This window comes from Cynocephalus volans, chromosome 3, assembly GCF_027409185.1.
Source record: "Cynocephalus volans isolate mCynVol1 chromosome 3, mCynVol1.pri, whole genome shotgun sequence".
Lineage (NCBI taxonomy): Eukaryota > Metazoa > Chordata > Mammalia > Dermoptera > Cynocephalidae > Cynocephalus > Cynocephalus volans.
This window is the reverse complement of record NC_084462.1, coordinates 167,933,805-167,961,135: the sequence shown is the minus strand read 5'-3', so window position 1 is coordinate 167,961,135 and position 27,331 is coordinate 167,933,805. Positions and strand designations below refer to the sequence as shown.

Below are 27,331 nucleotides of genomic sequence, written 5' to 3'. Positions count from 1 at the left end.
CTCGTTTTGTCACAAAATGAGACAGAGGAGAGCCGTAGCTGTCCCTGGGAGGGAAAGCATTCATAACCAATGGGTACCCAAAACCAAATTAACAGAAGAGTCACAAACCAAACAAGTGTTTTTCTCCTGCTAATCTGAAATTGGAAAGAAAGGGACAAGGATACGTTTTTACCTTTCTTGACGAGGTACTCTGACAAAGATCTGGGAGAGCAGGACTTGGAAAGAATTCTTACCTTTCTGCTAGCTTTTTGTCAGTTGTCTCAGGATTGCATGTGCAGGCTCCAGAGTGAGTGGGCATCTCATCCTCTTCCCCAGAAACTGTCTTCAGAAACAAGGATGTTCTTTTCCTCTGGGTATAGGGAGGGCACCTCTCGAATGAGGGTCTTATGACGTGCTTCACGGGAGAAAGGCAGAAGGTCAGAAAGTGACTTTCCTGCTTCTGCTGTTTTCTCAAATTTCTTCACCTTAAAATATTTTGGGGTAGTATGTGTTGAACCCCGTATGACTGTTATGAATAATGCTGCAGTTAACATTAGTGTACAAGTTTTTCTGTGTACATGTGTTTTCTGTTCTCTTAGGTGTATATCTAGGAATGGAATTGCTGGGTCAAATGGTAACTCTGTATTTAATATTTTGAGGATCTGCCACATTGCTTTCCAAAGTTGCTGCCTTAGTTTACATTGCCACCATTAGTTTATGAGGCTTCCAGTTTCTCCATATCGTCACCAACTGTTGTTATTGTTCATTTCTTTGATTATAGCCATTGTAGTGAGTATGAAGTGGTATCTTTTTGTAGTTTGATTTGTATTTCCCTAGTGACTAATGATGTTGGGCATCTTTTTATGGCTTATTGTCTATCTGTATATCTCCTTTTGAGAAAAGTCTGTTTAAACCTTTTGCTCATTTTTAAATTGGGATATTCATGTTTTTATTCTGAGTTGTAAGAGCTCTTTTTATGTTCTATATAAAAGTTGCTTATCAGATAGTATGATTTGCAGATAGTTTCTTCTATTCCGTGGGTTGTTTTTCACTTTCTTAATAGTGCCCTTTGAAGTAAAAAAAGTTTTAAATTTTGATGAAGTCCAATTTATTTTTTCTTTTGTTTCCTGTGATTTTGGTGTCATACCTAATACACCATTACATAATCCAAGGACATGAAGATTTACACCTAAGTTTTTTTCTAGGAGTTTTGTAGTTTTAAATCTGATATTTAGGTCTTTGATCCATGTTATTTCTTAATGTGGGGTTAGATATGTGTCCAACTTCATTCTTTTGCACATGGATATCCAGTTGTCCCTGCACATTTGTTGCAAAGACTATACTGTCCCTATTGAATTGTCTTGGCACCTTGTCAAAGATCAACTAATAAATTTGAGGGCTTACTTCTGTAATCTCAATTCTATCCCATTGGTCTATGTATCTGTCCTTATGTGAGTATCATGCTGCCTTAATTACTGTATCTCTGTGGTAAGTTTTGAAATCAGGAAGTGTGAGTCCTTCAACTTTATTCTTTTTCAAAATTGTTTGGTTTTCTGGGTCCCTTGCATTTCCATGTGAATTTTAAGATCAGTTTGTCAATTTCTGCAAAGAGGCCAGCTAGGATTTTGATAGCAATTATGCTTAATCCATAGATTAATTTGGGGAATATTGCCGTTTTAACATATCAAATCTTCTAGTTCATGAATACAGAATGCCTTTCCATTTATTAATTTCTCTATATGATATTTTGTAGTTTTCAGTGTACAAGGTTTGTTCTTTTGTTAGTTATTTATTATTTTTTTATTGAATCATAATTGATTATACATATTTTTAAGATTCAATGTTGATATATGTTGATCAAATCAATATTACTAGTACGTATATTGTTACAAATTGTACTTATTCTTTATGCCCCTTGTCCAATCTCTCCCTATCCCCCTTTTCCCGCCCCCCTCCCACCACTGATAACCCTAGATTTCTTCTCTCCCTCTGAAAGAGTAATGGTTACTCAGTTGATTTGTTGCCTAGATGATCTGTCTAATGCTGAGAGGTATGTTCAGGTCCCCTGATATTATCATAGAGCAGATGCTTCTTCTGTCACTCTGGAATGGGCTTTGTGGAGAGAGACATACTCTTCTTTTCTTTGGTCTTTGCTGGTGACTTTCCTTGTGTCAATGCCCTCCAGTGGTTGGTGGACCCTCTGTGTGGTGGTTGTGATGTCTAGCCACTTTTGTGGTAGCTGTGGTTACTGTGGTAGGCCACCCACATGGATGTGATGTTTTTGGCATGCTCCTTGGTGCTGGTGGTGTGCCTGATTGTGGGCAGGGTCCGGTCCCCAACTCCATGACCCAGGCCCCTGGGCGGGCCCTGAGGTGCTGGTTGTGTGCCTGGATGTGGGTGTGGGGTCTGGTCCCCAGCTTCAAGCCTCAGGTTCCCAGGCAGATCACGAGGCTCTGGTGGTTTGCCTGGTTGTGGGTGGGGGGTCCAAACCCCAGATCCATGCCCTGGGGCCCTGGTGGGGCCCCGAGGCACTGGCATTGTGCCTGGTTGTTGGTGGGGGGTGGGTCTGGTCTCTGGCTTGTTGCCCCAGGCCCCCAGGAGGGCACCTGAGGTGCTGGCAATGTGCCTAGGTGTGGTCAGGGGGTCCAATCCCCCAGCTCCAAGCCTCAGGTCCCCTGCCAGGCCCTGAGGCGCTGGTGGTGTGCCTGGGCCAGATCTGATTTTTGTCCTTTGCTTACTTCTAAAATGGGGGAACTTCCTGTGGGAACCAGTACTTGAGCTGTGTGATTGAGCTAAATTGCTGCTGTGCTGCTGTTTCCCTAGGGAAGGCTTTTTGTGCAGCTCAGGGTTTAATGGTTGACCTTATAGGTACTTCCAGAGACCTGGTACACCTGGGTTATGTAGAAACTCTGATCTGGGCCTGAGCTTTTTCATCAAACTGCATCCCATGCAATACTGCATTCCTGACCAGTCTCCTCTCAGTGGCTCTGTGCTGGCTGGGGGGCCGATTGACTGTCCTTGCTGTGTCACATTGTTCTCCTGGTGGGCCTGTCTCCCCCACCACCCATGCTCCAAACATTTCCCATGGGACGGGCTGTGCGTTGGTCCCTTGTGATGGCTCCTCTTTTTCAGCTGTTCTGTCTCCTCTCTCTTGCGTGGGTCCACAGGAACCCAGTTAGTGGTCTTGCTGTCCTGGTGGCCACCAAGGCCCTCTTCTCCCCTGCTGCCTCTAAGCAACTTCATCCAAAGGGCAAAGCTGCGGTTTCTGCCGGCTCCTGCTCCGTGCACTCAGCAGCTCTAGGCTTAAAGCAGCTGTGGCCTGAAACGCTCCAAGCAGTTTTTTCTTTCTCTCATCATGGTTTCTTCTGCCTTCATGAACTCCATAGATCTCTCCTCTTCTTCGCCTGAGCTCCAGCAGCCCCAGCTTGGCTGTTGTTACTTTTTTATAGTTGTAAATTGGTTGATTTGTGGGAGAGAGTGATGCTGGGACCGTCTATTCCGCTATTTTGGCCAGAACTCTGTTAAAATTATTATTCCTAGGTATTTTACTCTTTTTTGATGCTACTGTAAATACATTGTTTTCTTAATTTCACTTTCAGGCTTCTCATTGCTAGTGTATAGAAATACCATTGATTTTTATATGTTGATCTTATATTCCACAAGCTTACTGTACTCATTATTAGTTCTTATAGTTTTTTACTGGATTCCTAGAGGATCTTTATATATATATATAGATATATATAGATATATATAGATATCTATATATCTATATATATCTATATATATCTATATATATAGATATCTATATATATCTATATATATAAAACATGATGTCATCTGCAAATAGAGATAGTTTTACTTCTTCCTTTCCAATCTAGATGCCTTTTATTTACTTTCCTTCTCTAATTGTCCTTGCTAATACCTCTAGTACAATGTTAAATAGAAATAGAACATACATCCTTGTTCTGTTCCTGATGTTAGGGGAAACACTTTCAGTATTTCACCATTAAGTGTAACGTTAGCTGTGGTTTTCTCATAGATATTGACGTCTTCTATTCCTAGTTTGTCAAGTCTTTTTGTTCAAAGGGTATTGGATTTTGTCAAATGTTTTCTGTGTCTATTGAGAAGATCATGTGATTTTTGGCCTTTATTCTATTACATAGTGTATTAGTTGACCTCCTTTAGTATTCTGAACCAACCTTGCATTCCTGGGATAAATCTTACTTTGTCATCATGTATGATCCCTTTATGTGTTGCTGGATTCAGTTTGCTAATATTTTGTTGTGGATTTTTGTGTCCGTATTCATAAGGGGTATTGGTTCATAGTTTTTTTTCTTGTGATGTCTTTGTCTGGTTTTGGTATTAGGGTATGACTGACCTCATAGAATGAGTTGGGAAGTGTTTCTTTAAAGAATTTGTGAAGGATTGGTATTGATTCTTTTAAGTGTTTTGTAAAATTCATCAGTGAAGCCATCTGGTCCTGAGATTTTCTTTTAGGGTAATGTGATTCAATCTGTTTACTTGTTATAGGTCTACTCAGACTTTATATTACTTCAGTATATTTGGTAGTTTGTGTTTTTCTATAAATATATCTTTTTAATCTATGTTATCTAATTTATTTGCATATAATTGTTAATAGTATTCCCTTTTTATTTGTGTAAGGTTGAGAGAAATGTCCCTCTTTCATTCCTAATTTTAATAATCTGAGTCTTCTTTCTTTTTTCTTAGTCTACCTAAAGGTCTGTTCAATTTTGTTCATCTTTTCAAAGAAACAACTTTTGCTTTTGTTGATTTTCTCTATTGTTGTTTTCTCTATTTCAATAATTTACACTGTAATGTTTATTATTCCCTTCCTTCTATTTCCTTTGGGTTAGTTTGCTCTTCTAAAAGCTTTTTGGTTTCTTAAGGTGGAAGGTTAGGTTATTACTTTGAGATATTGCTTTTTTAATATAGGCATTTACAGGTATAAATCACTCTATAAGCAGCACTGTAGCATATACTGTTAAGTTTTGTTATGTTATGTCTTCACTTTTAGTCAACTCAAAGTATTTTCTAATTTCCCTTGTGATTTCTTCTTTGATCCATTGGTTTTTTAGCAGGGTATTGTTTAATTTCCACATTTCTGTGAGTTTTGCCAATTTTGTTTTTATTGATTTTTCATTTCATTCCATTGTGATCAGTGAACATGTATGATTTCAGTCCTTTTAAATTTATTGAGTTTTATTTTATTGCCTGACATCTGGTCTATCCTAGAGAATGTGTACTTCAGAAGAATGTATGTTATTTTGTTGTTGAGTGGAGTACTGTATAGATGTTTGTTAGGTCTAGTTGGTTTATAGCATTGTTCACTTCTATTTCCTTGTTGTTTCATCTGTTATTAATAGTAGCTAATGAGAGTTGTCAACTATTATTATTGAATTGTCTATTCTCTTTCCCCTAATTCTGTTGGTTTTTGTTTTATATATCCTGACACTTTCTTGTTAGGTGCATATATAATTGTTATATGTTTTTGATGGATTGACCTTTCTATCATTATAAAATGTCTCTATCTCTATGGACATTTTCTTTTTGTTTTAAAGTCTATTTTGTCTGTTATTATTCTAGTCATTAAAACTTTCTGTGGTTTCTGTTAATATGATATATCTTTTCTCCTCTTTTTACATTTAATTTATTTGTATCTTTGAATCAAAGTGTGTTTCTTTTCAACAGTATGTAGTTAAATCTTGCTTTTTTATGCGGTCTGACTTTTTTAGTAGATGTTTAACCCATTCACTTTTAATGTTAATATTGATATAGTTGGATTTATGTCTGCCATCTTACTTTTTGTTTTCTATGTCTCATCTCTTTTTTTGTTTTTCTATTCCTCCCTTACTATTTTCTTTTGCATTAAGTGACTGTTTTCTGTTGTAACATTTTAATTCCTTTAGAATTATTTTTTTACTACATTTTTGTCAGTTATTTCCTTAGTGGTTGTTCCAGGGTTTACCATATACATCTTAACATATGAGAATCACTTCAGTTTTAAGCTAACTGAATTCCAGTGAGATATGGAAATATTACTCCTATATTGCTCTATTCCCTTTGCCTTTGGATGACAAATGAACTGTTAATATCACACCTTTATGTGTTACAAACCTAACAGGACATTTTTCTAATTATTTATATATAAATTTATATGTTTTAAAAAAGCTAAGAGAAGAAAGGAGAGCAAGTATATATTTATAGTGTTTGTTATGTTAATCTTTTTATTTGTCATTTTTGGTTCTTTTCATTTGTTTCTGTGGATCTGAGTTACCATCTGGCATCATTCCCTTATTCCAAATATAGCTTTACTTCCACCTGGCTTCTTGGTTGTGGTTATGGGCAATTACTGTAAACCCAACAATACAATTATATACATATTGTTTTATAAATTGATTTTAAAATCAATTATGAGAAGAAAGGAAAAGGAATATGCGTTTTTACTGTTATAGTTACATAATTACCTTTACCAGTACTTTTTGTTTGTGGGTTTGAATTACTGTCTGGGGTCATTTGCTTTCACTTCAAATACTACTTCATTCAGTGTTTTGTGAAAGTTGTGTCTGCTGTCAACAGATTCTCTTGGTTTTGTCTTTATTTTGCTTCTTTTTTTTTTTTTTTTTTAAACGGCTGGCCAGTATGGGGATCTAAACGCTTGACCTTGGTGTTACAATGCTATGCTCTAATCAACTGAGCTACCTGGCCAGCCCTTGCCTTCATTTTTGAAAGATAGTTTTGATGGAAATAGGATTCTTAGTTGACCATTTTTTTCTCTGAGCACTTTGAATATGCTATTCCTCCATTGTTTTAGATGATAAATCAACTGTTAATCTTACTGAGTTCCCCTTGTAAGTGAAAAGTTGTTTTTCTCTTGCTGCTTTCAAGATTATTTTTCCCAGAACTCTGTCTCTTTCCTTGATCACACTTCTCTGTTAAGTTCCCCAAATTGGTGGTGGGTTGCTCTGTTGTTTTCAGTAATACCCTGGGGTTTAAATTGCTCCACAGACTGGTCCAATTAAATTCCAGCTCATTTGCAGGGATGGTTTGAGGTTAGTGTCTTAGGTTTGTTCTAACCCCAGGAGTGTTCGTTTTAGCTGACATTTTCTTGGTCTCTGTGGCATACTAATGGGGCTGTGGTTTAGCTTATGCCTTTAATGAAGCCACCAGTCTGTCATTTACTTTCCATCAAATCCTCCATTATTTTTAGAACAACTTTAGTCTTGAATTTCCCCATGCTCTGCATCAAATATAATCAATTCCTTTGGGAAGAGTTTTGGAGCTCTTTCATGGCCTGCCCCTCCCCTTGGGCAAAAAATCTCTGAGCCAAGGTTTGTAGCTAGGAGTGGGAACCAGAGCATGCTGCTTCTCTTTTAGTGACACCCCTGACTTAGAAGCAGGGTGCTGGGAGGTGTGTAGCTCCTGGTCTTTTCAGCTTGTCTCTCCTCACATGGAATTTCCACTCCACTAGCCAGGGTGGGGATGATGGGGACACCAGTATTCTCAATGATCCCTGCCTAAGGTGAGTATTCATAACACAGTTGGGGGTAGGGTGGAGGAAGGGAGCTCCTGGCCTCTTGGCCACACTTGCTGCTACGTAGCCTCTACTGCAGGGAGCTGAGGGGAAGGGGGATGAGAAATGCAGATGTCCTTCATCTTTCAGGAAGAACCTATAGCCTTCAACTGTGAGCTGGGAGAAAGAGAGCCCTGAGTTATTGGCTGCACCAGCTTGGCATAGAGTTTCTGTTACTCTAGCCTAGAGGAGAAGGGAGGGAGTAGATTGTGGTTAACATGCTACAGACTTTTACTGTTCTTACTGAGTTTTAGTAGATTTTTCTGAATAAATGTTTATTTGCTGTGTGCCCATAGGACCATTCCCAGAGACTTTAATTTTTCAAAAAATAATTTTCACCAGTTTTGCTGAGAAGCAGATCCATGGAGCTCTTCATATTGCCATTAGAGAAACATAACTCTCCTTTAGATCTTTATATGTGTTTATTTTTAGTTCTTTGAACATATGGATGATAATATGGTGTACCTTGGCCGTTGTTCCACATGCACTTGAAAATAATGTGCATTCTTCTGCTGCTGGATGGAATGATCTGTAGATATCAGTTTAAGTCAGAAATGAATAACAGAATAACAGTCTTTGGTTTTCTTGATTGTTCTTGTTTTTTCTTGGTTTGTTTTTTGTTTGATTCTCTTTTGATCTTTGTTTATTTATTTTTTCTTCTGCTTATTTTGGTTTTAATTTGCTTTTCTTTTTCTAGTATCTTAAGGTAGAAGCTGAAGTTTCAAATCCTTTTCTCTTTTCTAATCTATGTTTTTAGTGCTGTAAATTTTCTCCCAAGTACTGCTTTAGTGGCAAACCACAAATCCTGGTATGTTGTATCTTCATTTTCATACATCTCAAAATTCTTTCTAATTTTTCTTTTTTCCTTGACCATGGACTATTTAGAAATTTATTATTTAGTTTCTGTAATTTTCTAGAGGTTTTTCTGTTATTCATTTCTGACTTAATTTGGTTGTAGTTAAAAAACATACTTTGTGTGACTTGAATTTTTTGAATTCATTAAAAATATTCATTAAATTCATTACTTCTTTTATGGATAATAATATGGTGTACCTAGGTCAGTGTTCCACGTGCACTTAAAAAGAATGTGCATTCTTCTTCTGCTGGATGGAATGATCTGTAGATATCAAGGCAAGTCACTTGGTTAAAATTTTCTGTATCCTGGATGATTTTCTGTGTAGTAGTATCAATTACTGAGAGTGGGGTATTGAAATCTGTGATTATGATTGCAATTTTTTTTTTTAATCATCTACAAAGCCTGGGACAGAACCTTGCACTTGTAAGTGCTGTGCGATTTTTGAATCCCCAAAATAGGGATTATATCTCATGCCTCTTTTGATCCCAGCCCATAGTAGTGACTATTCAGTAAAAAAGATGGCAATTGAGGACTGTTTATTATATATATTTAGCTGACCTTAGTGTGTATTTAAAAGTTATATTTAGATGAGATGCCTTTTCAGTGAAAACATCCAAGCTTTCGCTTTTTATTTCTTGTATTTTACTTGGGAAATAGTTATAACAAAAATTAATCTGTGTGTGCCATAAATGTCTCTGGAGTTTAGCTATGAATTCAAAGTTTGGTTCAATTGAAATGCTGTTGAGCTTTGCTTTGACTAGGTACACATAACATACACTCAATAAAGGTTATATTGAAAGAAAGACTTTAAAATTTGAAATACACTCATATTTGTTACTTAATGTGTACGATTTCTGTTAATCTTGGGGCATTAAGTATTTAACTTATTTTTCCCCATAAGATAATTTGTGCATCATTTGGATAACATATGTTTTTGTTTTTGTTTTCCTTAGAGTCATAAACATTCTAAGTGTATACGGCCACTTCTCCCTTATTTCAATGTGTCGCATCAATTTGCTACATTTATTCTTAAGGGATCTTTTGTAAGTAAATATGTGCGATATTATTTTGGTTTGATTTGAGAATTTTTGTGTTTTATCACAGACCAGCAGTTCTTAAGTGAAGTCTTATATTATGAACTATTAATAGTTTGCATATGAATGGACAAATGCCTTGATGTCTTTTGTCTCCTGACTGTCTTTAGTCAAAGAGGACAGAAGTCCGCAGGAGTTAAAGTTCTCTGTGGCTTTAAGGAACACTTATAAAAGTCACTTGCAAGAAAGTTGTTCTTGGTGGTTGAAGTATCAATTGTGTGGTCTAGGGAACTTTAAAGCATTGGTCTTTACAGCCCAGTACACCAAAAAACAAAACAAAGCAAAACAAAATACCACAGACAGAAAACCCCAGAGTTTTGCTATTTCTACTTACTTTCAGAGTTGAATTGAGAAAATGCAGTGCCCTTTCTGATTATTAATGGCATAAGAATTATCTTTTAATACTAGAGAATTCTTAGAAGGCTTTTTACATAGGTACGATAAAGAGCATTTTTGAAGCAAAGTCATTAACTCCTTTTTTAATGTTTGCCAAAATTCTTCAGTGTTTATAGGAAATAATGTGTTTGCTTGAATAAGGTCTTCTGTTTAAAAAATGTTACTGTTTAAAATTTGAGATGGGTATTTTGGTAAATAGAAATAGAGTAGATGCACATTGTCATTGGTTCATTCTTGCTGGTACTGATTTTGGAAATCCTCAAAGAGGATACGATGAATTGCTCAATTTTGCTTTTTTGTGTTTTTTCCCCAGAGTGGAATACCAGAGTTACAGGTGTGGCATACCAAACTTGGAAAACCATCTGAGAGATTTCTTTTTAAACAACTGGATTCTCTATGGGTAGTTTTAAAATAAATTCCTATATTTTGGGCATTGCAACAGTGAGACAGTAATAGGAAATAGAAATTTGATTAATGAATTAAGAATTTTTAATTTTATAGTTGATTTTGTGGCTGAAGTATAATAGAGATAGTTGTTCCCAACTTTTTAAAAAAATAGAGATCCTTTCCAAGGTTGTACAGAAGTTTGTGTGTTTATAGGAATGTTTTGCTCTTAGATACTTCATTTGTTTTGGTGGTTGGTCCTGCCATCACCTGGCTGGCTAAGTCAGAAATCCATGTCTCATTCCAGACTCTCTCTTTCCCACTCATCCTCTGTATCCCACCAGTGATCAAGGGGAGACAATTCTGTCATCACGTATTTCTCCTGTGTCTCCCTTATTCTCCATTCTTACTGCTACTGCTTATTTCAGTTCCTCATTATTGCTCTCTTGGATTTTGAAAACTACCACCTGTTTCTCCAGCCTCCAGTCTGACTCTCTCCAGGTCACCCACCAGAGTGGTGTATCTAAAATGCCTATCTGATTTTTGTCAGTACTTTCCTCAGAGTACCTCAGTGATTTTTTCCTGTAAGTTTGCATTCTTTAGCATAACACATGACCCTCAATATCCCCTCATGAGGTAGAAGACTGCTTTCCTTCCTAGATGCCTATGCTGCTAAGCTGGCCTATCCTCACAGACTAAACTTGCCTTTGTCAAAGCACGGCATGCATGCCTGTTATTTACCTCTGTGACTTTGCACATGCTTTTTATTCCTCCAAGAATGACTTCTCATATTTTTGTCATCTTTCAATACTCAGCTCAAGTGTCACTTCCTCTGAAATTTTTCCCATCATTCTTAGGTAATAGCCTCCTAAGACTATATGGTTACCTAGTTAAACACTTTTCCCACTACATGGGATGCCTTGAGGATTGGGGCTCTGCCTTATTTAGCGTTATATCCTAGATGCCTACTACAGTGCTTAGCACAGGGTGGTTTCTCAGGAAAGATTTCAAAGAATGAATTGGCTGAAGCAAGCACATTGCTTCACCTACTTGACACAAATCTGCTGCTTTTTCTGATAATTAACTAGTCACTGCTAATTGAATACCCATCATATATTAAATTCTAAAAAAAGAGCAGTCTTTGCTTTTTGTATAACAAAATTGCTAGAAATAAAATTGATTTTCCCTACAGGAAAGATAATATCATTTTGGGTTATTCCTGAGCCAGAATATGGCATCAGATATTTCATAGATCTGACTGACAATTTACTGTTATTAAAGCAAAGATATAATATTAACTAATTCAAAGTAGAAAAAAAAACTGCTCAAAGTTTCATAAAATGGGCATAAATTTAGTGCCTACATTAATTATGCAAGGGATTCCAATGTCTTGAGGTCTACATTTAACATAGAACAGCTATGATATAGGGAGAGTTTCCTGTTGACCTCACATTCAGCTGAATACTTTATAAATCTCAGGTTTAATTCTCAAAACAGCCCTATGAGTTGTGTTTTTTTCCCCTCATTTTGTAGATGAGGAGATTGTGGCTTAAAGAGAATAAGTTGCCTAGATCATAAATGTGACATAAACCTAACTTGCTAATTGAAATATATATTGAACATATAAGAAGCAGGATTTTTTTTTAAATTGTGAAATATTTTCTGTGAGTAACAACTGAGTCAACAGTGAAATTCTTATGGATTTTTCTACCTTAGTAAAGCCCTAAAAGAGAAATAAGCAGGTCTCTTAGTTGCCTCTATTGAATATACACAAGCTTTAAAGAGCTTACAGTGTAATAGAAAAGAATAGACTAACAGAAATAGATTTTGGGATCGTCTAGTCCTTCTTCCTTCCATGAAGTGAAAATTTTTAAAAATCTTTTTTATAAAATATAACTTTATAAAGTGTTCTGAAATACTTAAGAGAAAAGATTCCAAGGGCCTTGGCATTGGTGTGTCTTTCACAAGTGATTAGGAAGTTCTAATAGAAATGAGTTGGGCTTGTCTTTAAGCTTATTTTTTTTAAAGCTGTTTTTTCCAAATGAGCTGAGCCTTGAATACAGCGATGCCTTCTTTTTCAGCTCCTTGACAGTGGTGGCAGTTTTACACTGGAACTGCAAGAGGATGAGCTGTTCACACTCACTACTCTCACAACAGGTCACAAAGGCAGCTACCCACCTTCTCCAAAATCCCAGCCTTTCCCACGTACCTATAAAGATGATTTCAATGTTGGTAAGTCTTTTTCACTAAAACTTAACTTGGTTCCTATCTTTAGCAGTAGAAGGTCAATATCTACCTATCAAACTAGTGTATGATGGAGTGGCTATCAAAAAACACATTCATTTAGCTCTCAAATCTCTATATGGTAAAAGGAGACATAATTTTTGTATTACTTCAAGGTAAACCTCAACTTGAAGACCTTCTATTTTTCAGTGCCAGAAAAATGTAGAGGTCAATTTCAGAATGAAGGTTAAAGTTCTAACTTATTTTTGGTGAAACTTTAGATTTGCAATTTGCTACTGCTCCATAAGCCTCTACTGACATCTTCCTTTTGTGTGGAAATTAAGGCACATTCATATGTCTTTTCATGATGCTAGTGAACTGAGTGCATATGGGAAGTTATGCTGTCCTTGGGTAATCCAACACATCATATACTCTTTAGCTGTGTCTAAGAGTTTTATATTAGAGCTCACCTGGTATTCCAGGAAGATCTGTTCTAAAGCTGTTAGAAAAGCTTACGGTTATAGTTAATGTAGGAAAACAATTCAAATAAAAGTTAGAAAATATGTTCGTTGTGGTAATATTCCTCAGTAAGCGATGAAATTTGTGATCTACTAGGTGGTGGTGTATAAGGTTATGGGCCTCACATACAGGGTCAGGTGGTTCTATAATCAGTTCCTAGAATCATTTGCTGTAGGAGAGTAATAGTGATGGAAATGGCATTGCTAGAGAGTGACTTGTACCCCCTGTTGGCTGCAGGGCTGCTTGGTCCACCAAAGATGGGTACTCTCACCAACCACTGCTGGTCCTTGCCACAGGGTCTCTGCTCCCCTTCCCAGGAAATTATCTAGTTGATTGGAGTATAAGGCCCTTTGGACTGTGTACTGGAGTCCACTCAACTATTTGGATAATACAGATAACAGTGACTTTCAGGGGAGTTTGGTGGTTTACTTTTTTGCAACTCTTTTCAATGGTCCCCTAGATGAATCCATTTATTTTGCCAAACACACGTGTCTTAGCAGTCTGTTACTCAGTTCTCTGTTGGCAGAGGTAATTCTTTTGCGTCAGTATTTGAGGAATCTGTGTGGGGTATGGCCTAGTTACTGAGATTGAAGAGTTTCTGCCAACACAACTGTTTATTGTTATCCTGAAGACTGAGAAGCAACTCTAAACCTTCAAATCTAAAATGTATTGCTTTACTGGCTACAAAATAAACTAAAATATAAAGTTAAAAACTATCCCAGTCTTTAGAACTACTTGTCAGGGTTCTTAATATCTCAAACGAGGTAATGACTGTGAAAACAGTTGGAAAAAGCATGAAGTGGAAATAGCCGTAAGACATTAGGACTAAAATTACTCTTTAAGCCTTCATCATTGTGAACTATAATTTAATTTAATAAAGCTATAAAGGGATTGATAGCTTAGGCTCCAAACTGTTTTTGCTCCATTTTAGAAGTAGAAGAAAATTTATAAATTCTTTTCTAATCTTCTTTCAACTGATGACTGTGACTAATGTTTTAGAACCTTGTTCAACAGATATTAGAAATAAAACTATTTCTTACTGAGCCCTTTGCTAGGTGTTGGCTTATGTGCATGCATTGTATACATTTTCTGATTTAATTCTCCTTTCTTCTTGCCCACCTAGAAATGAGGAAACTTGAGATGTGTGACGGTTAAATAATTTGACTGACTGAGCTAGAATTTGAACCTAGGTCTGAGTTACTAAAAAACTCAGAATCTTTCCTTCTCACCAAATGCATGGATTTAATATTAGGCAGAGTCTGTATGTCAAACTCATCATTTTTATATTTAATAATGATGATATAAAAATCAACATCTCTTTATTAGACCAAAACCCTAAACTTTGGATATAAGTATTATTTGTTTATTTAAAAATTTTTAAGTGTTTCAAAATGTACCATAAAATACCAGAGAGGAGAGATTCCAAAAGGTTTGATACTAAACAGAGAATTTATTGTGTTCTGAACAGACTACCCAGTTTTTAGTGAAGCTCCATATTTTGCTGATCAGACTGGTGTATTTGAATATTTTACAAATATTGAAGACCCTGGAGAGCATCGTTTCACGCTACGCCAGGTTCTCAATCAACGACCCATTACTTGGGCTGCTGATGCATCCAACACTATCAGTATTATAGGAGATTACAAATGGTATGTAAAATTTATGTCCTCAATGTAGATTTTTCTGAAGTAACCTTGTAATACTATCAGGAACATTCTGAAGCAAACTTTTTTATGGTCCTCTTTGTCCAAGAGCCTAACAGGTGTGTACTAATTGAAAATCGTGCCAACCACAAATCAACAAATTATTTCTCAGTATCCTTCCCTCATATTTGCTCGGTTTAATAGTGATTATTGCAGGAGTGGTTTTATTTTAAAATAAAAATTGAGAACTCTGGACCCAGTTATAATTTAATATTTATAAATGGACTTAATGTTTTACATGTTGCTCTTAAGTTTTTGTTTTGCTGTAGAGTGGATTTGTTGATCTGGTGTTGCCACCTGCTTGATCAATAGTAGAATTACACTGTCATAGGCTTCGTGGGAAATCTATTTATCAGGTGACAGTAGATGGCAGTAGTAAAAAGTGAATCAGCGTTAGTTGCCTAGTGAATTCAATTCCTTTCCTGAGGTATCTGGTACAGAGACAAGTTATATTTCTTATTCACTTAAAATATAAGACCAAACCAAAGCTTCACCTTCCCCTTTAATTTAGTTATGGAATTTCAGTGTGCTGACTTATTATTATATCTGTTTTAGGTGTTTCTTTTCTGTTTTTTGTTATAACAAGTATAATTCCACTGTGGAAAACACACACACACACACACACACACACACACACACACACACACACGTATTCCAGGTACATACACACGCACAGACACACAGACACAGACAGACACACACAAACACGCACGTATTCCAGGTTTAGAGACTGTAAATAGTAATGCCAAACCACCAAACAGCCATGTCTGAAGTTTGGAAATTGATGTACCTAGGTCAGTGTTCCACATGCACTTAAAAAGAATGTGCAATTAGGTATTGAGTAGGAAGTGAATTATTTTTAGAGATCATCTTTGTTTGGCGTGGTTGTATCACTCCAGAAAGAAAGTGTTGTTCCTAAGGCTCAAGAAACTTTCAGTTTATCTAGAGTCTCTGGAACTCTTACAGCACCATGGAGAGTTATTAAGGTACAGTGAAGAAATCTTGCCTAATTTAGGAAGACTTTGGTGGCTTGTCTTTTTATACAACAGAAATGCTGTTTATCCTATTGTCTCTGAGATTGACATATTACCTGGATTTTCTGATCATGGCAGTGGAGTTTGTGACTTCCTCATTTGTGACTAATGGCCTTATTTACTGTAAGACAGTTCACTGGGTTTAATTGTCCAAGGCATGGGCCCTCTTGTTTAGGTAACCAGCTTGGAAGTCAGCCACTATAGGAAACCCTTAACTTTTCTTTGACAGCCCCATCCCCCATGCCCAGAGAGACTGGGCTTTAGTTACTTAGCATTTGATCTTCCTGTAAAGTAGCCCAGCTCTGATTAGATAATTAAATGTGGATCTTCTTGATTGTGTACCTGTCATAGGTGCCTTTTTTTTTGTATTTTCCTTTATGCATTAAAACCCCACTGTGCAAAATTTTCTAAGAAGAAACTGACACACATAAAGTCACATAATACTAGATACAGTTTCCTTTCCCCACCCCATTTCCAAAATAGATTTCTTGGTATTATCAGTCTAACTTTAGATAAATTACTTGCTTTATTACTGGGTTGTATATGGGCTTTCTTTTTCTCTCCATTTGCCGTTAGATACTGAGTAGGAAATGAATTATTTCCAGAGATCATGTTGGTTTGGGGTGGTTGTATCATTTCAGAAAGAAAGTGTTGTGTCAGATAGCATTTTAAAAAGGAAATTTAAAATAGAAGAGAGCTCATTGCAAAAGAGCTCTGGTTGTTCCTGGTTGTCTGAATTTTTTTCCTCCTTTGATAAACTCTTGTGGATCAGTGAGCTTAGAGCCAGTGTTTTATTGCCTTTGTATAGACAGAGATGCTCTGCAGGAGAGAATGGTTCTCAAAGTGGGACAAACTACTGGACCAGCAGCATGAGCATCACCTGGGAATTTGTTAGACATGTAAATTCAGGGGGCCTACCCCAAACCTACTGAATCAGACACCATGAGGGTGGGACCAGCAAACTGAGTTTACCAAGAGCTTCAGTTGATTTCATTGCTGCTTATGTTTGAGAAGACCTGCTGCAGAGTCAACATAGAGTTTACTGTCTTTGCAGAGAAATAATTTTAGATCTTTCTTCCGAAGTTTTTAAGTCTTGTTAGGTTTGAATGTAAGAATTGGCCCCAAAGTAGTTGTGTTCTCCCAGAGGCTCCTAGGATTGCCTTCATTGCTTCTCTTTGCTGATGGAAATTTGAACAAACCTTTTTCTTCAGAATTGTGTGGAAACTTTTACCTTTTATGCATTCATAGAAAAAGTGGCTTCTTGCAGTATTATATTCTTAGGATAAGAAATAGTTTTACTATAGAGAGACAAGAAATATGTTCTTAAATTTAAAAGCAGTAAATATTATTGTGCAGTAACCCATTTAAAGAGGCAATGGAATGACTTAAGTCGTGTAAAACTTAAAATGTCTTCGACGAAGATTCTTGAAGCCCATCCCTGCTATAAGCTTATACTTAGCAAATCACATTGTCACCTCAATTAGAAGTTTGGAAACATTGGCTATGAAGTGACACATTTGTGCTACAGTAAGAATGGCATAATTTAAGAGTACTAATGAACCATTTCATTCTGCAGGAGCAATATTACTATACAGTGTGATGTGTACATAGAGACCCCCAAGACGGGAGGTGTGTTCATTGCGGGAAGAGTAAATAGAGGCGGTATTTTGATTAGAACTGCCAGAGGAGTTTTCTTCTGGATTTTTGCAAATGGATCTTACAAAGTTACAGGTGATCTAGGTAAGTGACTTTTTTTTATAGCAGATGCTTTACTATGTGTTAGGTTACTCTGAACATCTGCTTGTTATTTGTGGGAGCGATAAAAGAGCTCCACCTCAGGGTGCTTGGACATCTAGTTGGGAAGAGATTCAACACATGAAACAAATACCAAACAATTCAAAATTATAGAGAGTTATTTAATTAGTACAGATATTGGCAGCTCAGTAAAAGAGAAAATAATTGTATGAAGCTTTTTAGGGTATAGTAGAGTTGAGCTGGGCTGTGGGGGTAGGATTTGCGTAGAATGGAGTGAGGTGATAGTGGGAGGGAGAGAATGCTTAGGAAATACCATAAATGAAAGTAAGGCTGTAACAATGTTGCTGTTTTGCTTATGGGAATATAAGGAGAGGAATTTATCTGCTTAAAATGAAGAAGTCCTATTTCCTAATTTAGTTAATACTTGAAAACAGCTTGACTTTTTTCATTCTTCTTAACAGCATTGTCTTACGTAGAATAGTATTTTATCCAGCATGGGTACTTAGAATACATTCAAGTTGAAATGCATCTAGTTCGCTTTGGTTTTGGTACACACCACTCCATTGAAACCAGACCTTATTGGTGGTAACTTTTCTTGATTCTCACTTTCTTGACTTTCCTTCTACATTAATAATAATAATAATAATAATAATAATAATAATAATAATAATAATAATAATAATAATAATAAGGCATTTTCTGTTCCATAGTTTGCTGCTCTTTGCCTTGGCTCTGTAAATAAAATTAAACAGGGGAGTGGGTAGTAAGGAAATTAGAGTAAGAATTTTATAATGATCTAGAAGGTATCTCACTGATTTTCTAATCCAAAATAGAGAGCCAGAGAGGTTAATTGATTTGCCCAAGGTCTCAAAACTAGTTAGTGGCAGAATTGGAACTAGGAACTTAAGTCTGTATCTTCAGAACACACTGTTTTGTGTGTGTTTTAAATTGCCTACTCAACATCTCATCCTGAGTTTCTCTCAGACATTCAAATGCAGTATATCTAAAAACTAACTTATTCCATCTCCCTCTAATTCTAAGTTAAAGCTCTTACCATGTGGGTTAGTCTGTTTCTGTTGCTTATAGCAAAATACAAGAAAACAAAATTTATTGCTTATGTTTCAGAGGCTGGGAAGTCCATAGTCCAGGGAACACATCTGGTGAGAACTTTCTTTGGTGGTGACTTCCGTGATGCAGGGTGTCACGTTGCAGAGGATGGTGGAGTAGAGAGGAGATAGCTCCTCATGCTCTCTCCTTTTAAAGCCCTTAGTATCATGCCACTGAACACCATTATTAATCCATTCACTATGGCATGGTCCTACAACCTAAACACTTCTTCAAGGCCCCACCTTTTAATTACCATAATAGGATTTCCCACTGTCAACAGTTATAGAGGGAATTTAAGCTTCAGTGAGGTTGGGGGAACATCCAGTCTGCAGCACCATGTAAGCGATTACACTAACTAGAAATCTTGTGCAAGTCTTTGACAGCTCCTTCTTATCTTCTGTTTCCAATCCAATGTATGAGTGGTCTTAAAAAGTTCATGGAAAGATTCATATTATTTTTTAACTGTATTTTCCATGAACTTTTTGAAGTACCCTTGTATACCTGAACAATAGATGCTAACACATTATACTGTGGTTGGTTTTTAAGTTTATTTCACCAGTTCTGTTGCGAGCTCACATACTGTTTGTGGCTCAGAGTAGGATCATACAACATGCTTGTAGAATGCATGGCGGAATGAAGGCTGTTTTGTTTTAAATCAGTTGTAGATCTAGAAGTAAAGGGACATAATTCTTTATTAAGCCTGACTTTACTACATACAAATGCCACTTGAGAACCCCCACTGAGTTATGTGATTCTGTGATTTAGATTTTAAAAATATATCACTTAGGATAATCTTTTGGTGTTACAGCTGGATGGATCATATATGCTTTAGGACGTGTTGAAGTTACAGCAAAAACGTGGTATACACTTACATTATCTATTAAGGTAAGTATTGCTGAGCAGAATGCCTGGAGGTAAAATGTTTCTTTATTGTACCTTTCTAGAATTTTCTGTTATAAAATGGGAGGGAGAATGTATGATAAATAATGGAAAGGGGCAGTGAATCTGTCAGGGAACCAGTAAACCACCCTTCTCTAGCATGATAATGTGTGATAATATGATTCTAATGAGAATCATCTGCAGCTGACTTTATCAGACTACTATTTTTTAAAAACATTTGTTTCTGATTTTAAACTGAGGAGTAATTGGTAGATAAAGTTAATAATTGAACTATTTTTTCAAGTTTGCTTGAACCAAGACTATAATTGGAACTTATAGGTATAAGCAAAGTCATATAAATTTATTTTTGATGGTTAAGAATAATTTGGTTTTCAATTAAAAGCACAGTTTTTTAAAAGTTGGTTTTCATGAATATTTTTGTCAGAGAAGATGCCAGATTAATGGTAGTGTGGAAATCTAAAAATATTCATCAAAATCACTGGTTGATCATGAGTTACTACTGATTGGCAGTGCTTTCAAGGAATGCCATGTAGAGAAATTCTTTTGCATAATATGTTGCTCTCTCCCAAGGTAATCTTCTTATAATTTTGTTTAGGTCACTGTAGAAATTAAAAATGGGATTCAAATAACTTTTGAACTTGTTCTCTCTTCCCGTCCAGCCACCAAAAATGACAATATTAATTTTTTCAGCATTAACAATATGTACTGAAGATCTGGTTTGGATGTAGCATAGTTCATTTAATCATACCACACTTGATAGGCATCATTTTTTTTTTTTCCCAGTTCTTCCCTTTTATGGAGAACCGAGGCAGTAAGGGCTGGCTTTACTTGTACATGGAGAGGGGAAGGAACTTAAATGTGCTTCCTGGGGTGCACATATGGTGTTGTTTAAGCAGATATTTAGAAGAGGAATTGCATTTTAAATTTTAACAGATACAACCATATTACTAGCTACCTGCACCAATTTGTATAGCAGTTGTAATCATCTTTGATATTATTGATTTTAAAAGTTTTTTCAAGCTAATAGGTATGATTTGCATTTCTTCGATATTTAGGGAGGTTGCACATCTTATGTTTTTGGGCTGTTTGTACAAGGGTAATTCAACAAGTTTGTGGCAAACTAGAATTAAAAGATAATACAAATCTTTCCATACCCTCGTATTTTCTCTTCTCTGAAGTTGTCCGTTCATATTCTTTCCTCATTTTTTTTTATTGTGTTGTCTTTTTCTGATGGATTTGTATGAATTATGTATTCTGGATAGTAACCTAATGTTCATTACATACTCATATATAAAAAATATTTTCTTCTCTTTTGTCATGTGTATTTTAATTTTACTTATGGAATTTTTGATGAATAGAAGTTTTAAATTTTGATACTGCCAAAAATTTCACCTTTTTCCTTGCTTTTATGTTTTGTGTTTTATTTGAGAAAGCCTTCCCCTTCCTTAAGATTAGGAACATTTTTTTCCCCAAACTAAATAAAGTTTAGGATTTTTTTTTATGTTTAAGTCTTTAATCCATCTGGAATTTAATCCATCTGGGCACTGAGAAGTGCCCAATATAATTAAAAAAAAAAACAAAAACAAATGGATAGGCATTATGATTTATTACACAAACTGTCCTTTTGCCCATAATTTAAAGACCACCTTTTTGATATAAAAAGTCAGCACATGTGCATAGCATTGTTTCTGAACTTTTCTTTATTCTTTGTATTGTTTTTATCTATTGTTGTCCAGTATCACACTTGAAATTGTGTTAGCTTTCAAAAATCTTTGATTATATGGTTTACTCACTTTCTTCCTTTAGAGTTCTTTCCTCACCACCTGATATAAAATAGCACCCATCTCACTCTCGGTCCCCCTTCTGTTGCTTTATTTTTTCTCCTAAGTTTTTATCACCATTTGACATCAAACATATTCTATTGATGGCTTATCTGTTTATTACAGTCCCTTCAGTAGAACGTAGCTCTTTTAATGACAGGCCTCTCTCCATTTTATTCACTCCTGGCTCTGCAGCACCTGGTGGCTGGCACAGTCAGGGGAAGAGCTCAGTGAATGCTTGTTGAATGAGTGAGTATTTATCCAGTCAATTTCTTTGTTACTTCTTTTTCAGAATTATCTTTGCTATTCTAGTATATTTGCTCTTCTATTTGAATTTTTAAAATAGCTTTTCAATTCCATGGAAAATGCTGCAGTATTGTGTTGAATTTATCCGTCAATTTCAGGGAAAATAACATTTAAAAAAAAATTTACAATAACATTTCCCCACGCAAGAACATGGGAACAAGAGCGTGCTGTACCTCACCATTTATTAAGATCTCTTACTATGTCCTTCACTTTTGTTTTTGTAGTTGTTGCACATTTCTGGTTAGGCTTGTTTTTAGTAATTTATGAATTTTTTGAAATCGTGAATGGGATTTTAAAAATTTTCTTAATTTTTTCAGGTACTTTGAATACATGGTTAAAAAAAAATCAAGAGGACTTATTGAAAACAGCTACCTCCTGCCTTACCTCTTGTTTCTTCCTCCTCACCTCCATTTTGTGTTCTGTACCTCTGCTACAGCCACTCTTTAACTATTTTTGCTATTTTTCTGTTATATCTTTAATATAATGTGCTTTATTACTTTTAGAAAATAGTTCCTGTCTTGCTAGTTGGGTGCATAGGAATTTTGCTAACTTACACCCACTCCACCCCTGGCCCCATCGTTTCTTGTTCCATCAACTGTGGGCATTCTGCTTCTGCCTTGCAGCTCAACTTTATGACACATACTCTGAGAGTCTGTCTCCAGCTACCCAGCCTGCAGTAGTCTGTCAGGCACCCACCATCACATCGACGTGTTTTAATTCTTCACATGCCACTTACCCCTTAGCTCTCATTTATTGTGTGTGTCTGTCTCCGTCTACTAGAATGTAAGCTCCATAAGAGCAGGGACCTTCTCTTTCTTGTTCTTCCTAAATTCTCAGTGCATTAAACAGCATTTGGCATATAAATATTTACTACGTAAAAGAAAAACACAACAAAACAATATCTTCTATGTTGTTCATCTTCCAAATTACAGCTAATATGAGGATTTTATCATTTTAACCTTGGCCATTTCAAGTGCCTTATCCCCAGCACTGTTGCATGGTGGTTAGAACAATAGACTTTGAAGTCTACTGTATTCTACTTACAAGTATTTTATATTGCTCAATAGCCTCACACAGACCCACCCTTCTTATGAAGATTAAATGAGATAATATGTATGAAAGTTTAGTTTAGTATCTGATATGTTGTAAGCACTTAATGAATCAAATGAGTATTCTTAGGAATAGGAGAGTTTGGAACCAAACAGACCAACATCCATATTTCCTTGCTCACACATACTGAGACTTGCAGCAAGTTGTTTTACCACTTTGAGCTTCTTTTTCCTAATCTGTAATGGAGATAACCCTCAAAACAACCTCACAGACATTAAGTGTGTTTCATTCTTTTATTCAACACATTTTTGTTAAGCACTTACCATGTGTACTTTTCTAAATGATAGGGATATAGCAGTGGACAAGACAGATAAGATTCTTGCTTTCTTAGAGCATATATTCTTCTAGGACAGGGGTTGGCAGAATCTTTCTGTAAAGGGCTGGATAGTAAATATTTTAGGCTTTGTGGGCAACATGGTCTCTCTTGCAACTACTCAACTCTGCTGTTGTAGTAAGAAAGCAACCATAGACAGTAGATAAATGAGTGGGTGTGGCTGTGTTCCAATAACATTTTACTTGACAAAAATAGGTGGCTGGCCTGTGAGTCATAGTTTGCTGACCCCTGTTTTAAAACAGTAAACTTGTAAATAAATGAATAAATAAGAAGAAAAACTGGAGTGATGAGACAAAGTAGCTCCCATACCCTGATTCTGTAGCTAGTGAGGCCAGGGAAAACCTTGCCGAGTTGTGATATGTCAGCTTAGACCTGACTGCTGGGAAGAACAGCTGGAGCAGAAGGCAGGCAGGGCTGGCCGTGCGTGAGGAGCAGCCAGGAGGCCGGGGTGGCTGAAACCTGGGAGCATGGGGGGAGCAGGAGGGGATGAGGTATCGTTAGACAGGTTTGTGCTTAATATGATTTGTGTATGTGGGCCCGTGGCTCAGTGTTAATTTTCACTGTCTCTTAAGTGGCTGAAGATGTTCAGTAAGCACTTCTAGAGCTGAAGGTAGCTGGGCAGGTATATAGTTATAGCACTGTGCCTTCAAATTTAGTGTTGGGTGACCTGGATTCAAGTCCTAGCTCTGCTGGTAAATCTGTGACTTTGAGTTTTAATCTCATTAAGTCTCAGTGTCTCCATCCATAAAATAAAAGAACCAAACTAAGGCCCATTGCATTATAATTTTAAGACTTAAATACGAATTTATTTTGGTTCTTGGCCTAGTGCTTTGAATCTTAAGCTGTTCACCTTTTGAGAGTAGCTAGTTTTAAATGTTTAGCTATAATTGCTGTGCTGTGAATATATACATAAATGTGCTATAATAATGATAATAAGAGTGACATTTATTGTTCACCGTGTGCTAGGCATTGAGCTAAGTAGAATGGTAAGCTCATGGAGACCTTCTGGGGGACATAATTTTTTCTTTCTCTGTCAGTGACCAGTAAGTCATACCTTATGGTTGCTGCTTCTTCCACCTCTGCCCCATCATCAGTTTACTATTTTTCTACATTAAGCGTAGAAGCTTCATTTGGCTTTGAAGTGATATTCTGTACATGAGGACAAAACACTAAAACTAAGGTTAATTACTCCTCGTCTGGCTGGGCAAAGGGTCTTTAATGAAGACCTTAAATTAGCAATGAGGTAGAGGCAGGTGTTTTGGCTCCAGCATAGTCATGTCTGAAGAGCTGGTGGTTGTTAGTCACAACACCTACACATGTGACTACTGTAAATAACAGATGTTTTTTATTTTAGTGGGCTTTTGTCTAAAATTTTATAATAATGTTATAAAAAGTTTTGCATTTTTGTTGGCTTTACATTTTTTTGGAGTACAAGAAAATTTCGAAATATTTCTTGTACCTTGGAAACTATTTAAATAGGTAGGTAAGAATTTCCTCCCAGAAAATTTTTCCTGTATTTCACAATTTTGCTTAAACTTGTGGAATAGTGTTTTGCTGTGGTAAGTCTTGAGTGAGAAGATATTTGCTCCACTAATGGACAATACATTATTAAGAAACAGACTTCAGAGGATCATTTCCATATGTTTTCAAGAGATGCGTTTCTTTCTACTCCAGGGTCGTTTCTCCTCTGGCATGCTGAATAACAAGCCTCTGTGGACAGACATCCCTGTAAATTCCCCGAAGAATGGCTGGGCCGCGATTGGGACTCACTCCTTTGAATTTTCACAGTTTGACAACTTTCATGTGGAAGCCACATACTAATACTGACAGGACATCATAGCACGCTTTAGATTTTCTTTCTTTTTGGTTCAGAGCCAATTCTTGTTTTGATGAACCAATATATAAGCCTTTGGAAGTTAAAAAATAATGAAGAGTAAATGCAGAGAAAAATATATTTTTGCTTGAACCTGTGGGAGATTTTATTGCAACTAATTCCAGGGGAAAACAGGTGAATCTTTAATATTACGTGGTGTGTCCCCTAAAATTCAAGAAGTCTTCTTCTTGCAAGTGGTTTGGGTGGTTCAGAGCTAGAAGCTTTGGTGCTAACACTGAGGTAGTTCTCTTCATTTTATTTGCAAGTGATCATACAGATGGCAGTAACTTGATCAGCACCGAGATGTATTGATAAATGCTGACGCTGTGTCCACTTGAGCCAATGTCTTCATCATGAGAAAATGCTTCCATAATGGGAAGCTGAAGAATACTGGAAGTGCTGCTTTTTGAAAACCACTTCAGCATGTTATGTTCACACTCTAAAAAGTTTTTTTTTTTCTTTTCCTTTTTAAGATGATGCTTTTGAATTGTAGGATATGATGAGTGGGATGATTTGAAAAATGTCTCATTAATAAACTACCTCTAAATTTGTTTCTGCAGTAATAAATATTAGCAGATTAACTGGGTTATTTGCATTCTTTAATATCTTTTGATTCCAACTTTTAGTCTTATGACCCTTGTAATAAACTCTCTGTGAATGTTTTCCCAGGTGGCTGGAAGAAGGAATAAAACCTGATGTAGCCAATGCTGTTAAGTGGGTCTAGAGACAAAGTTGTAGCGATTTCCCATGTCTCATTTCACCATGCCTTTTTGCAGTCTGGTGACAGACTAAAACAGCTAATGAATGCCTTTGTCTCCTTATTTGTGGAAGGAGGAGAACACTTAGACTTTTGCCAGCTCACAGAATTGGATCCTCTCCTAATGTTCTGTATGGTTAGATGCACTTATTTTTTTTTTTAAATCCAAATGTGTTTATATTTAAATATGGGTGAGCACAATTCTTATGTCTCATAATTAACATCTAAACATTAATGTAGCTCTTAGAGGCAATCAGATATTCATGTGGGTAAAGTAAAATCTGGAATTCTTTATAAGAAAATAATTATTCATTGAACTAATTCTGTTATTTAGGAATTTGTAATGATCTATTGTAGGCTAAGCTACAATGAAGTTTTGTATTACTTTTTAAGATAAGAAGCTAATTACTAGAATAAATCGGATTACAGAGAACATTTTATTTTATTTTATTTTATTTTTTTTAAATTTTACTTTGTCGATATACATTGTGGCTGATTATTGCTCCCCATCACCAAAACCTCCCTCCCTCCCCCCTCCCCCTCCCCCCCAACAATGTCCTTTCTGTTTGCTTGTCGTATCAACTTCAAGTAATTGTTGTGGTTGTTATATCTTCTTCCCCCCCCCCCCCGGTTTTGTGTGTGTGTGTGTGTGTGTGTGTGTGTGTATGTGAATTTATATATTAATTTTTAGCTCCCACCAATAAGTGAGAACATGTGGTATTTCTCTTTCTGTGCCTGACTTGTTTCACTTAATATAATTCTCTCGAGGTCCATCCATGTTGTTGCAAATGGCAGTATTTCATTCGTTTTTATAGCTGAGTAGTATTCCATTCTGTAGATGTACCACATTTTCCGTATCCACTCATCTGATGATGGACATTTGGGCTGGTTCCAACTCTTGGCTATTGTAAAGAGTGCTGCGATGAACATTGGGGAACAGGTATACCTTCGACTTGATGATTTCCATTCCTCTGGGTATATTCCCAACAGTGGGATAGCTGGGTCGTATGGTAGATCTATCTGCAGTTGTTTGAGGAACCTCCATACCATTTTCCATAGAGGCTGCACCATTTTGCAGTCCCACCAACAATGTATGAGAGTTCCCTTTTCTCCGCAACCTCGCCAGCATTTATCGTTCATAGTCTTTTGGATTTTAGCCATCCTAACTGGGGTTAGGTGGTATCTCAGTGTGGTTTTGATTTGCATTTCCCAGATGCTGAGTGATGTTGAGCATTTTTTCATATGTCTGTTGGCCATTTGTATATCTTCCTTAGAGAAATGCCTACTTAGCTCTTCTGCCCATTTTTTAATTGGGTTGCTTGTTTTCTTCTTATAAAGTTCTTTGAGTTCCTTATATATTCTGGATATTAATCCTTTGTCAGATGTATATTTTGCAAATATTTTCTCCCACTCTGTTGGTTGTCTTTTAACTCTGTTAATTGTTTCTTTTGGTGTGCAGAAGCTTTTTAGTTTGATATAATCCCATTTGTTTATTTTTCCTTTGGTTGCCCGTGCTTTTGGGGTCGTATTCATGAAGTCTGTGCCCAGTCCTATTTCCTGAAGTGTTTCTCCTATGTTTTCTTTAAGAAG

General features: G+C 36.4%; 1 protein-coding gene across 3 annotated transcripts in view; it reads left to right on the top strand.

The window, feature by feature from the left end:
• Positions 1–25,534, top strand: part of GALC (galactosylceramidase) — a 67,339-nt gene extending 41,805 nt beyond the window's left edge. For all 3 annotated transcript variants that reach the window (XM_063089144.1, XM_063089143.1, XM_063089145.1), the window contains 7 exons: positions 9,380–9,469; positions 10,230–10,316; positions 12,382–12,532; positions 14,511–14,691; positions 17,356–17,519; positions 19,450–19,526; positions 24,786–25,534. In XM_063089144.1, the coding sequence (XP_062945214.1) occupies positions 9,380–9,469; positions 10,230–10,316; positions 12,382–12,532; positions 14,511–14,691; positions 17,356–17,519; positions 19,450–19,526; positions 24,786–24,932 (897 nt within the window). In that variant the 3' untranslated portion in view covers positions 24,933–25,534. The remainder of the gene's footprint in view (positions 1–9,379; positions 9,470–10,229; positions 10,317–12,381; positions 12,533–14,510; positions 14,692–17,355; positions 17,520–19,449; positions 19,527–24,785) is intronic.
• Positions 25,535–27,331: the final 1,797 nt, after the last annotated feature.